A 17,805-nucleotide genomic window follows, 5' to 3' on the forward strand; every position below is an offset into this window, starting at 1 on the left:
TTAAGTTACCTTTAAATTTTGGTAATACTGATGAATAAGCCGAAGCTATGGTGAAGAATACAATCGATAAAAGAACAGCATTTGTAGTAATAAAGCCATCTGGGTTGAACTTCATTATCTTCAATGGAAATTAATTGTTTCAATACTTTCACCGATGAAACTAAGTAACCAGATGCAAGATATGATTGATTTCAATCATGTATTTATGTAGCGAGATTTTCATGCGTTATCAATTATCATTAAAATAATTCACAAATAATGGTATTTTTTAATAATTTATCTTTTTACTGAACGATAACTGTTGACAGCTACTAACATTAATATTTTTAAATCATTATGAATATTTTATAAGTAATTTTTTTTTTACATTTTACATTTCCCAAATTATCTGCTTAAAAAAAATTATTAACTATGTTTATATCATTTGGAAGATTGATTTGGACTAATAAATGCAGCTTAGATAAAAAATTAGGGAGCATCAGGCAGATTATATTTTCATTATTAAATGGATTACATTAATTAGGGGAAGCCCAGATAAACATGTATAATAAATTATGGAGCAATGTATTAACTTGATAATGACGCATGATACTTAAATGTGGTTTTACATTCCGTTTCTCGCATGAAGTAAATTAAATTATTGCTTTTCTATTTATTTTATACTCTTTTTAATTGCTATGATGATTTTAAAGTATCTTAGTTACATATACAACACATATCTTAGGAAAAGTGTATCTTGTTCCTAAGAAATCTCAGGTATCTAAAGTGTCTTAGGAACAAGTAAGCGTTCCTTTCTTTACATGTTACAATGTTTATTTTACAGTCAGTCTTGTGGTAATAAAAATGAATTTTTACTGAATTTAGGAGGAAATAGCTTAGTGGATGAAGGCAATCGGAAATTTCATCTCCGTTCGCTGGTAAATCGTGCACAGAATAATTTGCCGTTTCTTAAATACCTCTGTTCACGCAACCTATAACTGTTAAAGTTATGTTTATCAACATATATTTTCAATCATAACAAAGTTTATTTTTATTATATTTATTATTTTTCAATAATAATAAATTAACCATATTAAGTATGTTACTAAATAAGTTGACAGTATATTATTTAAGTAAGTGATTACGTGAGTTCTTCGGATAATGGTGACCTATAATAATGATTAGAATTTAAAAAATATTTTAATTTTGCGTTTGAATTTGAGAAATACACTAAATTATATTCACCCACTTAAGAATTTCAATAGTAATTTTTCCGAATGAATTATTCGCAATATCCTGGAAAATTAATATTTTAAAATAAATCTATTTAAATTAATATAATAATGTTGCATCATCATACGAGGTGTGGATTTTAAATAACGAAACTAATGCTGCTGTAGAAGAAATTCGCATGCGCCAAATTCGCCCTGCTAACAGTTGTGTAACGCGAATTCTTCTCTTTCGATTGTTGTCACTCCAGCTTCTGTAGGCATATTAGTCTGGCCGTTGCCTTCGTTTGGATAACATCTATTTTTTTGTTTTGCCGAAAAAATGATAATTGTTTTATTAGAGTAAGGAATTGTGAAATTTCATATGAAAGCTGGAAAAACGTCTATTGAAACTTATCTTTTGTTAAAAAAAGTATATGGCAATATGATAAAATTGCTGACAAAAATAACTTGACAAAATGCTTTGACAAAATGCTTGACAAAATAACCCGCGCACATGATAAACATGTGTTTATCATGTGCGCGGGTTTTTGAGTGGATTAAGCATTTCCATGATTGTCGAGAAGATGTTGAAGATAATGTTCTCCCGGGTCGTCCTTCCACGTCAAAAGCGGATAAAAATATTGAAAAAATAGGTAATCTGATTCGATCTGATCGTCGGTTAACTATTCTTATCTTTATTCAAGGTCCTCGTTCAACTCCGAAAAAACAAGAAAAAAACGACGCGAATTGTGAAAGAACAAGTCATGGGTTCTTCATCAGGACAACGTACCGGCTCACACGGCATTGTTGTCAAGATATTTCTAGCCAAGTATAAAATCCTGGCGTTAGACCATCCGCTTTATTCGCCAGACCTGGCACAACGTGACTTATATCTTTTCCCCGAGGTCAAATCTGCATTAAAAGGAACAAGACCGTTGAAGCCGTGAAAGAAAAAGCGAAAGAGCTCACAGAAGAAGAGACTTCCAGCACTCTTTCGAACAACCGAAAATTCGCAGGCTGCATTGTAGGGATAGAGGAGAAGTGTATATTGAAGGTAATAGTAACTAAATATGTATAAATTTATATTTAATAGCCACACCTTGTATTGTCCTGTTACATTACACAGGCAGGAGAACCAAGGAAATAGTGGCTAAATAACTGTAAGGAGCATTTATCAGTAATAGTGTACAAGTGGAAAGAGATATCATAGAGGATTGAGGGAATAATAAAACAAGATGATGGATCTGTCTACGATCCATAACCCAACTCTGGATAGTGGGAAAAAGAGTAAGAAAGAGGATAACATTATGAAATGTACAATATTCTCAAATAAATCATAATTTTATTGGATATAATGAAGATAGAAAACAATTCTTTTTCTGTAGAAGAATTACTGACAAAAACAAAATTCGGTGTTTAGCAATGGTAAAATTGCTTTTCAGAACTTGTATTTGTTTCATTATTATTACAATTATTAGTAACGTTCATACAAACATGCTAAAATATGATTAAATGCCACTAAAATAATACAATACTTGTTCTATTTACTACAGTAATTTTTTTTTTGTCTTATCTGTCATTTGTCTGATTCGATGTTTCTTTTTTTTCACTTCTAATGTTAAAAGTGTATGTAATAAACCTTTAATAATAATAAAAATACCCTAACAATTTCCATTTGGGCTAAATGATCGTAGCAGTTGATACACGCTCATCTCATAAATTAAAATAAATTTTTTTAAATAAATTTCATAACAATTTATCCTCACCTCAAAAAAAGAAATCTTTGGTAACATAAATTTCATAAAAAATTATCCCTATCTCAAAATAAGAAGTCTTTAGCAACATTCTATTTGTGTGCAGTTCTCGGTGAACGTTTTTTAGTTTTTCATTTAACACAGTAAACGTAGAAAAAAAAATTGTTTTGGAGTGAAGGAGAAAAAAAAATACAGACTATTTGATTTTTTATATTTTGCTTTATTTAAACTTTTAATGATAATTTTACAATAAAACTTCATCTTAAATTACCCTCACACTAAAAAATAAATATTAGGTAACTTTTTCATTTATATTATTTTCCCACTATATAAGAATTAATATCCCATTCCAGGAAAGTATTAGATCTTTGTTTTTAAATATTTAACCCGGCATCAAAAAACGACCCTACAACCCCACCCACGATTACAGAAGTACTCCAACTAAGATCAGCTCAGAGAGTTAATGGATTGGAGTTTGAGGTTTAATTTGTTTGGTTGGGGTTTGAAGCAAATATTGTTTGGGTTTTTATCTTACATCTTCAGTTTTCTTTCTAAATGAATTCCAGAAAATGACTCCTTCAGATATACCCTTTAAAATATTTATATTACCAAATTAATTAAATCCTGTCTTAGTGCCTCGCCAACCAAGGTTCTTCTCTTTCCAACATTCGGACACATATATCTACTCTTTGACAATTGTCTTAAATAATTCATCAGTTTGTTATTTAATAATCCACCTAATTCTCAACATTCTCTTTAACTTTAGCTATTCCATGTTTTGCGCATGAATTAATCTGCGACAGTTTTTTCTTCACAATAGTACAGATGTATATCTGATCATACACATACAAATACTACAAACGGATAAAATAAAATAAAAAGTGAAACTTATTCCTTACCGTTAGGTTGACTCGTATGAATATACTTCTTTAATAATTTCCAACCTATCTGATAAGATTTAAGTTTGTAGAAGTTTATACAGCCCTATGTCATTACAATATCCCTGGAAATTTAATTTCTCCTAGAAGAGTGAGAATCGAACCACCGAAATAAAGGTGATAACTTGTATTTATCTCACAGAATTCAAAATTTCAACATCCTATGCGTAATCGTATTTGCGTTATCCGAGATACACACGTACGTACAGACGTCACGCCGAAACTCGTCAAATTGGTTTTAGGGATGGTCAAAATGGATATTTCCGTTGAAATCTGGAAACCGAAATTTTTCGTGATCACAATACTTCCTTTACTTCGTACAAGGAAGTAAAAAAGGGAAGTAATAAAAGCAGGAAATTTTAAATCAGGAATCAAAAAACGTAAAATATTAATCATAATAAATCAAATGAAACATACATTTTTTAAATTTTTTTTTAACTTTGTGAAGAATGAAATACGTAAGTTGAAATTGAAACAGCATTAGATCTTTAAATTAAATTTAGACTTTTAAAACCGAATATTCGATTTAATTTTTTAAAAGGTGAATTATGAAATTATGGTATATAATCTACATTAATATGTCCAATAACCCTTTATTTTATTTCCGGTTGTAATTTTAAACAGAAATTCATATCACAAAAATCGTTCATATATTTATTTCGATTTTTTTTCAACGATAGATAAGTCTCAACTTTTAGTCCCAATATGGCGCTAATTTCAATTTTTGAATTTAAGTATGATTTTAGTCAAACAAATTAAGGCTTAGTAGATAAAATTCGAAGCCTTATATTTTTAAAAAACGTATTGTATTGAAAAATGGTTGTAACATATTTTCTACACCCCGGTTCGGAAATCGGAAACATTTAAAATTGAATTTTCTGCTAGCTGACATTTCTTCTTCCACTAAAAAATAAATAAATATATTTTTTATTTTACTTTATTTTTCAACTACATTATAAATTTTATATAATTTAATAACATACGTTTCATGCATTTATTTTTTTTATTTAAAATTTAAATCGTTTAATCGTTTTATTTTAAGAATTTAATCTTTTTCAGTTAAATTAGATATTAAAACAAAATTAAATAAATATGGAAAATTAATTAAAATTAAAAATTAAATTGAAATTAAATTAAAAAAATGTTTATATATATATAAAAATGTGACGTCAAGCCATAAATCAAATTTAAATTACAAATCAAATTAAAATTAAAAATCAAAAACTGAAATTAAAAATTAAAACTAAAGCCATATAAAAATAATTTTAAGTAAAGCAATTATAAAAATATATAAATAATAATTCCGCTTACCATCCAATGTACTTTGTTACGTAAGCGGAATTATAATTTCTATGATTTTATGTTATATATACCAATGGGCCAAGCTAAATAAAATTATTCTAAAGCAATTATGCATGTTGTCCACTTTCCTGATACTTTACAAAAATTTAATTTAATTTTAATTTGATTTTATGCCTTGACGTCATATTTTTACATATGTAAACATTTTTAGAATTTAATTTTAATTAATTTTTCATATTTTTAATGTTGTTTTAATTTTTAATATAACTGAATAAAATTTTACAATAAGATAAAAGGTTATAAATTTTAAATAAAATAAATGATATGTTATTATATTTTACGAAGTTTGTAATGCAATTTGAAATGAATATATAACGTGACTGATGAAGAGAGTAAATTGCGAAAGTGCTCCTGCATATATAGTGGAATAAGCTAAGTCATCCTAATTTATTTAATCTGTAATTTGGTGGATCTAATAAAATAAATATATATATATATACACACACACACACACACACACACATATATATATATATATATATATATAACATTTTACAGATGTAAGTCGGTTAAAATTTAATTTGTGTACACGTAGGTTAAATTCTTGACTTAACGAAAGTGTGATTTCGTTAAGTTTTTGAAGCGTACACAAACGAACCTAACATTTTTATATATATAAAGATTTGTGGGCTGCGAAAAAAGCCCTTAAGTCGTGCGAAAAAACACATCATTTTAAATGCTTACAAAAGCAGAGTAATGCTTACAAATTACAGAATAATCAAACGTAGTTGATTTCAGATGTTAATAAACTGCTAACGTAAGTAGAAGTTGTGCTGCTTCAGTGTACAACGTGATTCTCGAGTATGAATCTACTAAAGAATTACGGTCTCCAAAGAAAACAAAACCCTGGGTTTTGTTGGGAAGTCAATTGAGAAAAAGGTGAGATTTTGATAAAAACGCGATTCGTAAAAAATTACACGAATTTGAATTATTTAGAAATAGTTTAGTGGTGTATTATGTCCTTTGGAAGAGAATTCGGTTACTGTCTTCGACAACGCTTCTTATCATTAAACGAAAAGAATTCCAGCCGTGTTATAGAAAACCAATGATATCAAAATGTGGCTTAGTTCAAAAGAAATAATTTTTAAGAGGTTTAAGTTAATGTTCAATCATTGCAAAGGGTTTCGCGTATTAAAAATAAATATAGTCCGTATAAAATTGGTTTGACACACAACGCCATATTGGTAAGTCGTGTTTTTATTCGGCTCCTAACGAATATGTTTGCCGGCCTCCGTGGCGCGAGTAGTAACGTCTCGGACGTTAATCCGGTGGTTCCGAGTTGGAATCCCGGTCAGGCATGGCATTTTCATACGCTATAAATCATTCATATCATCATCTGAAGCAATGCATAACGGTGGTTTCGGAGGTTAGAAAAAACAAAAAAAAAAACGAATACTTAGTTGTGTGGTTTCAGTGTTACTATTTGTGAATTTTGTTCTTTGCTTTTACATAGCAAAGAACGCTAAATGACCAAAAAACGATTGTTTGGTCATATATATGTAAAAAAATAAAACTAACAAAGGATTTTTTGGTCATTATGTAGAGATATTATTTTCTGTGTATTTGTGTAAGTCATCCTTCTTGGTGGCTTTTCTTTTTGTTTTGGTGTGTTTTTTTAAAAATAAAATACAGATGTTTTAGCTGTTAAATATAATTCAAAGAAATTTGTTACTTAATCAGTTGTGATTTTGTTTACATTGGCAACGGCCATACGGGCTCTTTGTGATTGGTCGTTGTGTTTGACAGCGGCCATCTTGCATTGATCTGATTGGTTTTCCTTTGTTTACATTTCCATCTGATTTATTATCCTCTTATTTATTAAAAACACTGAACAAATTGAAAATAGATAGATAGATTTATTGAAATCAGATGAAAACAATCTTTGATGCGGGTTATATATCCTGCTAAAATTGTTTTTATCGATTTTTTAAAAAATAAAATACAGATGTTTTAGCTGTTAAATATAATTCAAAGAAATTTGGTCGTTGTGTTTGACAGCGGCCATCTTGCATTGATCTGATTGGTTTTCCTTTGTTTACATTTTCAAATTAAAAATGTACAAATTAAAAATAGATAGATAGATTTATTAAAAATAGATGAAAACAATCTTTGATGCGGGTTATATATCGTGCTAAAAGTTGAGCTCAATCGTTGCAGAACATTCTAAGTTTTTAAAGCCCTACACAAACGAACTTAACATTTATATATATATATATATATATATATATATATATATATATATATATATATATATATATATATATATATATATAATATATATATATATACAAACTTTATTATACATACTTTATTGTTATATATATATATATATATCATTTTTATGATATTTATAATTCTATTACATCAATTTTGTACGTGTTTGCCTTGGATATTTTAAACAATTATAAAATTATAAATAAATACATTTACGACTAAACAATAATCAGTAACAGCGGATTCTGCCGGCGCCCACAGATATTGTGTGACTTTTTTCTTTGTGTGTAGTCTGTAGTATGTAGTTTCATAATCTGTTTCTGTATCTTGATATATGGTGATGTTTCTTATTTGCTATTGTTTTGCTGTAACTGATGTGTTTCTGTTGATATTCCACTATGATGCGATTGCACTATGACGTATGAGTGTATGTGTGGGCGTGTAACCCCCTTCCAGAAGGAATGCTTCGTTAGCGGTTCCAGGAAGGGTGGTAGCCAGGGGTGGCGGTTTAGTCGGTAGTGCGCAGGTTTACATACGCATATTAATAACATCTTGCGGCACCTGTTAGCGAGCCCGACACTGCTTAAGCGTCCGTAAATGGGATACTCCGCCTCTTTAAAAAAAAAAAAGTTACTTTTACTAGTTACTATACTAGTTTATTTAAACAGCAGCAATTATCAATATACAAGAATATATGTTTCGATAGTAGTAGCATTGTGCACATTGCTTGTGTATATTGAACATAGACAGCAATTTAGAAAATAAATACATCAATGTTACAGCAAAGAATTAATAGTTGGTTGCATTGATGAATTTGCCATTTTATCGTATCAGCATTACTTCTTTTGTTCAGTACCTCTTATTCTTTCTTTAGTTGATTATTTTATGGAATATCTGCAGAATCTGATAATTGAAATGATTTATAATACTTATGAAACACGTTTGTTATTGTTGTGATATTATTAATAGGTGTTCATTATCATTTTATAAGTTACATCTAAGAAAGTATATTAAGTATATATTTTTTTTTTTTTTTTTTTTTTAGGGCGAAAAACGGTTGGACGTTATCATCGCCCGGAAAATAAATAAATAGATAAATAAATACAAATAATTTAAGGTTTTCAGATAAAATTAAAACTTAAAACTACTATCACAGAAACAAAATCCGGAATGGGTGTAAAAGGCCCATTCTCGGATAACAAAAACACTAATATGTAACTTAAAACTGTCACATTAAAAATAAATAAAACTTAAAACTAAAAAAGGAGATAGAACTTAAAACTAATATCACAAAAATCTTACAACTAATATCACAGACGAATTTAAAAAAAAAAAAAAAAAATATGAATATATATATATATATAGAAGAAAAAAAAAAAAAAAAAAAAAAAATCCGATAGGGAGTGTAAAAGGCTCCCTACTCGGATAACAAAAACAATGCATAGGACAATACATACAATTACGGAAGAATACATACTTATTAAATTTTTTGCATTAACCCTATACTATGTAAAAACATAAACATCCGGTCTAAAACCTCCTTATCGTCACGCAAGATACCACGGATGTTACTAGGTAGTTTAAATTTACGACGCAATGCCGCATAACATATGCAGTCCACGAGTATGTGGCGCACAGTCACGCGGCAGTTGCATCTTGCGCATAGAGGTGGTTGTCCTCTTGTAAACAGGTACTCGTGTGTGACTCTCGTGTGTCCTATCCGCAATCGACAGAGAACTACTTCCTCACGCCGGGGTTTTCTGTATGAGGAGTTCCATGGTAACACAGAATCTTTAACCTGACGGAGTTTATTATCAACGGTAGCTGTCCAATCACCTTGCCACCTTGTTCTTAATAATTGTTTTACATAGTTAATGAAATCAGAAGTAGCAACTCGGGTGGTGAAAGGAGGCTGGTTACATGCTTCTTTGGCAGCGGAATCTGCATGTTCATTACCTGGAATCCCTACGTGGCTAGGGACCCAGCAAAAACTTAGTTCTGTGTTAAGAAAGTATATGTATCATTATTGCAGTAATAAGTATTTCCAATTATTTTATCAAACCGAGTCTACTCTTATTATTTATATTAACGGATATAAATATTTATAAGTATTTTACTTGTTATAAATCATAATTTTTTAATATTCATGAGTCATAAATTTATGTTATGTAGAAGAGAGACGTAGAATATAATTTTAGTAACATGGCTGTAGATACGACTACTCTGACGGCTCTGCTTGATAAGTTAATAAGTAAAACAATATCAGACATGGAAGACATTATTAAGAAGGAGATTGGAAAGTTAAATATCAATTCGATATGCGAGGAACAAAATGAAAATATTAAGAGGTAGCTATAGAAAAGAAGGGTGTTAAGAAAACTGTTAAACGATAACAGGTAATGTTGGAAACTGTTCAGCGATAAAATAATTTAATTTTTTACGGAGTTAATCGAGTAGAACAGGAGAATTCCGAGAATCTACTGGATAAATTTATTGACATATTTAACAATATTACGTCGGTAGAAGTTCGTAAAACGGACCTCAATTACGTGAGCGACTTGGCTCAGTGGAGAGGAAGGCGAGTCTAGTATGTAGTTTCATTTGCTTCAAGGATTACCAAGAGCAAAATCTTGTGGAATAGTTTCAAATTGAAAGAGAGCAGAATCTACTTGAAGGAGGACTATGACTTGTAAAACCGGAAGAAAAGAAAGGCTCTGTTAGAATTTAGGAATATTCTACGCTCCGCTTGTAAATTCAAAGTTGTTTCGAGATGTATTGTTGGTTAATGGTAATTTTCGACGATACAAAAAATTAATTCAGGAACACAAAAATACGGAGGAAAGGGTGAGGATATGGATGGTCATTTAGGTGAACTGAAATAGTCGAGTGTGGATACTCTGTCCGAGAGGACGTGTATATTGAGCTCTACGTTTTGTATAATTTTGGTTTGGTTTTACGGATAATTTACTGATTTTGATATTCGGGACTCAAAGTGGTATGGTTAACGGACACGATTGTTTATTTTCAAGAGATTTGGTTAAGGACTTACTTTTTTATTAAGGTTTTTAGTGAAATGGCTAAATAAGCGAATATAAGGAAACTTTTTAGTTATTTTTTGGTGGCACACAGTGTTTTTAGTGAAATATTGTGGTTACTAATTAGTAAGGACATAAGAAGAGGTGAAAACAGAATACCTATAGTGAGTACAAACTGTTATTTTTACAGAAATAATTACTAGTTTTGAGGTTATAATATAGCTCATAATAGTGAAATATTCTAAATCGATTAGACAGGACAGTACTAGCAAAATTCTACGTTGTAAACAACCGCTTAGAATATTTTTCAATACGAGTCGTAGAATATTATGAAATTATTATAGTTTTTCCTCAATAAATCCTGATCCATAAATCCTAGAACTATAAATCCAAGACATAAATCCGTCCCACAGACCTTCCTACCCCCTGACCACCCAATCTTTTTTTTTTTTGACTTCAGATTTGGACTCATACATTTTACCTAAACAATTTTTGGGGCCCCTATTATATCGTGTGGGTACTTGTTGGATACGGATTTCTCCACTGAGTACAGTGTGGATAATGCGTCGCAGAGGGTCTCTTCCAACGGAAGAAATGTCCGCTCAAAGTGCTGGCACCTCTAAAACTGCGGTAATGAAGAAAGTGAAGGAAACTAAGGGCAAGAAGCGATTCAGACAAGGTTCCTCAGAGGAAGAGGAGTCTAATCCAAATAGTTTGGATAGTATCACCTATCAGCTGGGTATAGTAATGATAGCTTTAAAGCAGCATATGGGTCCCGGTCTCTCGAAATATATTGCAGAACATGAGGTGGAGTTAAAAAAGATATTTATGGGATTATAGGCCTTAACAGAGATGTCACCTCCGTTGAATGTGGTGAACCAGGCCACGCAGACTGAGGCCGTATCGACCACTGAACAGACAGATATATTAAATATGGAACTAACTGATGAGGAATTGATTGAAAAATTGCCGCAGAGATGATCCACATGGGCCATGGGAAGATGTAACTTGGTTTCCTTCCCTATTGATGGACATAAGGACACGTGTCAGTTCGTGGTTATTACTAAGTCAAGGAGGGCTATGACTGAACAAGTAAAATCTGGAATGATAACATACGATGTCTCTTCTATGATGATAGATCTGGACGAGGATGCTAGACAGAGAAATAAGTTTACTATATTTTATGATTCAACTGAGGGTGACAAGCAAATTGCCGGATGCGTGTTAAGAGCACTTAAAAGAGTACTGACTAGATCAACTGGCGCCATATACATTCTGCCTGGTGGTCCCCACGGGAATATAATTAAAAAGATGTTGATTTATCTACATAGGACTAGTGATGTGTTGGTTTCCCTGGTGGCCCCCAGGAGGGCTGACACAAGCCGAACGTGGTCACGGTCAGCTTCAAGACGTTGCTCCACGCCTCCCGTTGAGGGAAGCAAAACAGTGGTTGTAAAGGCTCAAGGCAAATCTTTTGCCGATCTTCTCAGAACTGTCAAAAATACTGTGACTAAGGAGGAGGCCGGCGAGGTCCTGTCTCTTAGAAAAGGCAAGAATGACGAGTTGGAGGTCCGTATTAAGGGGGCAGACAGTGCTGCCCAATTTGCGACCACATTTCGCGATAGAGCTGCTGAGTTGCAAGTGGACATGAGGGCCAAAGGCGACAGGCGTGCTGTCGTTCATATCAAGGATCTTGACTCGGACACGACAGAAAGAGACATTAATGATGCAATTGTTGCCGTGGTTGCACCAACCACGTAACCCTGAAGTGACGTAACCCTAAAAGTCTCAGTCGGTGCGACTGAGACTTTTAGGGTTATGTCACTAAAGCATATGGAGAAACCCGAAATGCTACCGTAATTACAAATCACAGAACTGCGACAAGGCTGGTGGCTAACAGGCTTAAGATAGGTTGGGTCCACTGTAGGGTATACATTCGCACTGATAATGATAAGTGTCATAGATGCTGGTCCACAGGACATAAGAACTCAGACTGCAAAAGACCGGATAGATATGCCCTCTGTTTCAACTGCGGCGAGAAGGGACACATCATTAGGGACTGTAGAGAAGCCATGAAGTGTCTGGACTGTGGCAGTAGAAATCACCGCACCGGAGGCGTGAAGTGCGGATCTGAAGCCCATGCCTAGATTACTATTATCTAATGCTAATCGGAGCTATCTCTCCCATGATCTAGTAGGATGATTGCCACGGAGATTGAGGCTGACTTGGTGATTACTACTGAGCCTAACGGGAATGTCGCTACTCGTCATGACTGGATAGCGGACACCAATGGCGATGTGGCAATCAAGAATTGCAGTAATAGACACGCTTGGCAGTTGCATCGCCGTAATGAAGGAATTTTGTCAATTATACTGACTGAGTTTGTCTTAGTAACCGGTTACGTTAGTTCCAATATTGATCTCGAGGACTACGAGACATACATTGGCAAACTAATGAGTATAATCATTCAGGCGCCCAAAAGAGTCATTTTAATGGGAGATTTCAATTGCAAAGCAATAATCGCTGGCAGTGACTTTACTAACAACAGAGGGCAGATATTTGCGGATATGATGATGGTCACAGGATTGACTTGCCTGAATGATGGGACTCACACCTATGAGGCGAGAGGTCATCGATCAGTACTTGGCCTAACTTTGGTGGATAATAGATGGAGTCTTTCCTGTTTCCGTTGGAGCGTTCTAGAAGCCGAAACTGGAAGTGATCACTTATACATTATTATTCTTCGACGATGACCGATCGTCAAACAAGAAAATACCTGTCTTGCCGAGACTATCCAATAGGCAGGTTGAAATAGTGGTGGACAGGGTAACCCGCAAGTTTTCGGATGGAAGGGAAGTACGCCGTTCGTACTACAGAACCTTATAGCTGCGGAGATGGCGAGGATGCCGCACAACAGGGGGCATCAGCCGGCATACTGGTGGACTACTGACATCGTTGACGAGAGACGGACCTTACAGTATTGGCGTAGGAAAAAATACAGACTACGCAGAGGGAGGTGATGCTTTTAACCACGCCACGAGTATGTTCACAGAAGCTACGCGGACATTAAATCAGCTAGTCAGGACCTGCAAGAAACGGTGCTCGAAAGAGATATGCGGGGAGCTTGACTCGGACCCGTGGGGGAGGGCATATCAGATAGTTACTGGTAAACTTGGAAGACGATTGCCCTTCCTTACGGCGGAGACCGCTGTGAAACAGCTAAACAGGCTTTTTCCGGTACCTGAATCGGACCATCTGGAATTGGTGAATTGCGATGCCGGTCGTTTCACGCAGCAAGAAGTTGCCTTGGCTGTGTCAAGAATTAAGAAAAAATAGAGCCCAGGACCTGATGGCATTCCTGCCGCGATTCTCAAGGGACGTTTTAAAAGGGTCCGTTGGGAGATAACAGATGCGGCCAATTTTGGTGCCCAAAATAAGATGTTTCCTAAGTGCTGGATATCCTCGAGGACGGTGTATCTACCAAAGAATTCTGCTGGTTCTTCTGAGATTGGATACCGTCCGCTCTGCCTCATTAACGGAATGGACAAAGTGGCCTAACGACTATTGCAAACAGGTTAATAAAAGAACTGAATGACAGCGACGGGCTGCATAAGAATCAGTATGGTTTTATTAGAGGAAAATCCGCCCTCGATGCCATGAACAAAATAATTAAATGGGCGATTAAAGTAAAAAGCGGAACATGGCGGACCAGAAAGATACCGTTATTAATAACTGTAGACATTAAGAACGCTTTCGGTTCTGTCAGATGGGCTGCGATTATTACAGCACTCAACAAAAGAAATGTAAGCGCTGGTCTTCAGAGACAGATTACTGAGTATCTCTCAGACAGATGGACAAGGGTAAACACGTGGGAGGGTACACTGAATTATCAAATCCAGGATGGTGTCCCTCAAGGATCAGTCCTGGGGCCACTTTTGTGGCTAATTGCTTTCGACGACCTACTGCGATTGCAGATGCCAGCCGGGACTGAGATTGTCGCATACGCTGATGACTTAGCTATCATGGTCAACGCCAAGACTGAGCTAGAACTTGAGACCTCTGGAAATAGAGCACTTGAAACTGTATGCGTTTGGCTCACTGAACATGGACTGGCATTATCTCTGGTCAAATGCGAGTACATAATGATTGCGGGCAGAAGAAATATTCGAGACCTCGACTTGTGGATTGCAGAACATAGATTAAGAAGGGTGGCACATACTAAATTTCTTGGCCTAATAATAGATAAGTCCTTAAATTTTGGTTTACACGTCGTTGAGAGATGTAAATCTGCTGAAAAAACTCTCAAAGCCATATTGATATTAATGACTGGACGTGAAGCACCACGATCATCCAAACGTAGGGTTTTAGTCTCCGCATGCACCTCGGCTTTATTGTATGCTGCACCTGTTTGGTATAGAGCCATATTCACGCAAAGGAATGCTAAACGATTGAGGAGTCTACATAGACAGGCTCTAGTTAGGGTGATGTTCGGATACCGCACAATATCTCACGAGACGGCGTGCATTCTGGCGTCCACAAAACCCATAGAACTCCAGGTTTTGGAACGCTGGCTTCGCTTTCAGGGCATGGAACGGGGTGATGCTTCTGAAGTGGTTATGCAGGCATGGCAGCGAAGATGTAGTCAACATGAGGGGGCTATGTGGACAAAAAGGTTGATTTCAGACATTAGCCAATGGGTCAAACGAAAGCATGGCGAGGTTAGCTACTATGTCTCTCAGATGTTCTCTGGAATGGAAATTTCGAGCAATACTTATTCCGCTTTGGCAAAAGAAGCTCTCCACGTTGTTGGTACTGTGAACGCGATGACACAGCTGAGCATACAATATTTGAATGCGATAAGTGGACAACACTTAGGTTTCGCACGGGAATAGAGAATCTCACACCCGAGAAACTAATCAGCTTCATATTGAGTTCTAGACAAAATTGGAATAATTTTGAAAAATTCTCCTTTTTAGTTTTAAAAGAGAAAAATGATACTGAAAGACGTATGGGGTACTAATAAAGACTGAAGTAATTGTAGAACTAGGATATTCATGAGTATTGTCTCTTTATGAAAGCTACGACCGTGAGTAGGTGTTACGAGATTGGACTGGGAATGTAAAGACCGAGACCCGGCTTCGTAGTTGGTGGTTGGGAACGACATAGTCGGGCCTGGCCTACCTTCTGCGGGGTTAGAGGCAGGCAACACCAAAAAGACCGAGACCCGGTTCCCGGGGCTGGGGCTGGCGACGGCATAGCTGGACTCGGTTCCTGCCCTGGGAATTTGAGGCAGGCAATGTAAAGAAAACAAAAAGAAAAGATCCGACCGGGGAGGGGGGCTGACCTACTGTGCCGGACATACAGCCGGTGGGTGGGGAGGTCTCCTTTGAGTAAAAGGATACTTTCTCGGGCTGCGTATACTTAATTGGATAACCGGCCCGAGGGAGTAGGGGGAAAAAAAAGTAAGGTGAACGAACGGAAAAAAGGAAACGAATAGGTAAGAGCTCAATAAAAGTAGTGCCGTCAGTCATAGCTCACGTTTTTCGTTCAAGACCTGCTTCAGCTTCATCATCCAAGTCAAAGTATAATTAAGAACGGGATGTCACGTGAATTTGTAATTATTATCGTTGTGTCCAATATATGCGGATTAGAAAGTAAACTGAATAATTTAGAGTTTATAGTATTTTTACGAAAATAGAAGTTTTTCTTCTGTTTGAAACTTTTATCTTGGGTGATGGGAATTTGCTAATATTCAAGAAAAGATCAGGTATTTATAATGTCATGTGTATTCCTGCAATTAATCATCCAACTTTGATAGATCGAGTGGCGGCTGTGTGTTTGGAATTAACAATTGTAAAAAATATGTAAATAGTTTAATGTCTGTTAAATTGGATAATTACAATATTATAAAAATGGCTTTCTCCTCCTGTCGTGTGCTTTTGATTCCTGTCTATTTAAACTCTAATACATGGCTCCCGGACTTTGAAAAGCTATTCGTTTGTCTGACATTTTTCCCACCACCACCACCCCATTCGGTCGCCCTAAGACATAGGACCGAATGTTCGTACCACTAACGGCTACTGTTCCTCAAAACGGTTTAGCATCCAATATCTTATTAGCTCCTAGAGCTTACCTAACTGCGTGAGCGGAATAAGCTCAGTTGCCAGATGGAAATATTGGTTCAAATTCGCGTGGTTGGAGAGCACTTGGGCTCCCGTTGCCCTTAAAAACAAACTAGAGGCTTACCATCCCTCAAGTCCTGTATAAATCTATACAAGGACCTATCCTTACTTGTGGCGTGCCATTCTTGCTGTCATGCTTCATCGCGAGGCTCTAAAGCCTCCTTCGCAGGCGAAAGATTGGCAACTATTTGAAATTTAGAATCGGTGCACTGTGATCATCGCATCACTCCGTTACAGGCCCGGCTCGAAACCGCATCACAAATACCTCGGCCTCCCTACTTCTTCGCAATTTCCACATGGCCGCCCGAACTTTCACCACTAAATCGATTGGGAGAGCCTTTCCCAATACGGTGGTGGTTTGAATAGCTATACTATCTTATGTTGGAATATATAAGGGAGTAGTGTCTATTACTTGGAGACTTTAATAATAGATTGGGATCGGAACAAGTAATTTCGCAAGATATATTAGAGAATTTTGAGAATCTGAATCCGTTTAGGAATTCAAAAGACGAGATTTCAAATGGAAATGGTAAGGAGCTGTTAAAAATGTTTGAGGACTTCAGTTTAATAGTTTAAATAGTCGTTTTAGATGAGATACCAATGGGTAAATGACATTTATTGGATTGTAGAGTGCATCTTTAATCGATCTTGCGGTGGCAGATGTAGAATTATTGCCGATTTTAGATAAATTTCTGGTACATGAGGAATATTTCTCAAATCATTTGCTAGTAGCTGTTATACGCCGATCATCAATAATGGTCCTGGATAAAAAAAAACACCAATTCATCGAAAATTACAGTGAAGAAAGGAAAACGAAAAAGCATACTAAAACAAAGTAAAACAACAGGTTAGTGAAAGGATTTGGTCTGAAGATCTAGAGAATGATACAAACTTATTAACAGATATATTAATAAAAAATGGGGATAGTCCAAAAGCTGCAAATGTGACAAAATTTTAAACAGTTATGCTCTGATATGGAGTAACAAAATTTACTGAAAAGAGTGTTTAGATTTCTCCGAATGTATGAAAGAACTAATTCGGAAGATTTTAAGCACGAATATCTAGAATTTAATAATGGTTTACCAAACATTTTGCGTGAAAAAGTTGTTCAGAGGATAGTAAAGTTAAAT

General features: G+C 35.0%; 1 protein-coding gene across 1 annotated transcript in view; it reads right to left on the reverse strand.

The window, feature by feature from the left end:
- LOC142324491 (uncharacterized) overlaps nucleotides 1-188 on the reverse strand; it is a 5,814-nt gene extending 5,626 nt beyond the window's left edge. The window contains exon 1 of the mRNA XM_075365318.1: nucleotides 10-188. Within this exon, the coding sequence (XP_075221433.1) occupies nucleotides 10-115 (106 nt within the window). The 5' untranslated portion in view covers nucleotides 116-188. The remainder of the gene's footprint in view (nucleotides 1-9) is intronic.
- Nucleotides 189-17,805: the final 17,617 nt, after the last annotated feature.

Source organism: Lycorma delicatula, chromosome 5, assembly GCF_047948215.1.
Source record: "Lycorma delicatula isolate Av1 chromosome 5, ASM4794821v1, whole genome shotgun sequence".
Classification (NCBI taxonomy): Eukaryota; Metazoa; Arthropoda; class Insecta; order Hemiptera; family Fulgoridae; genus Lycorma; species Lycorma delicatula.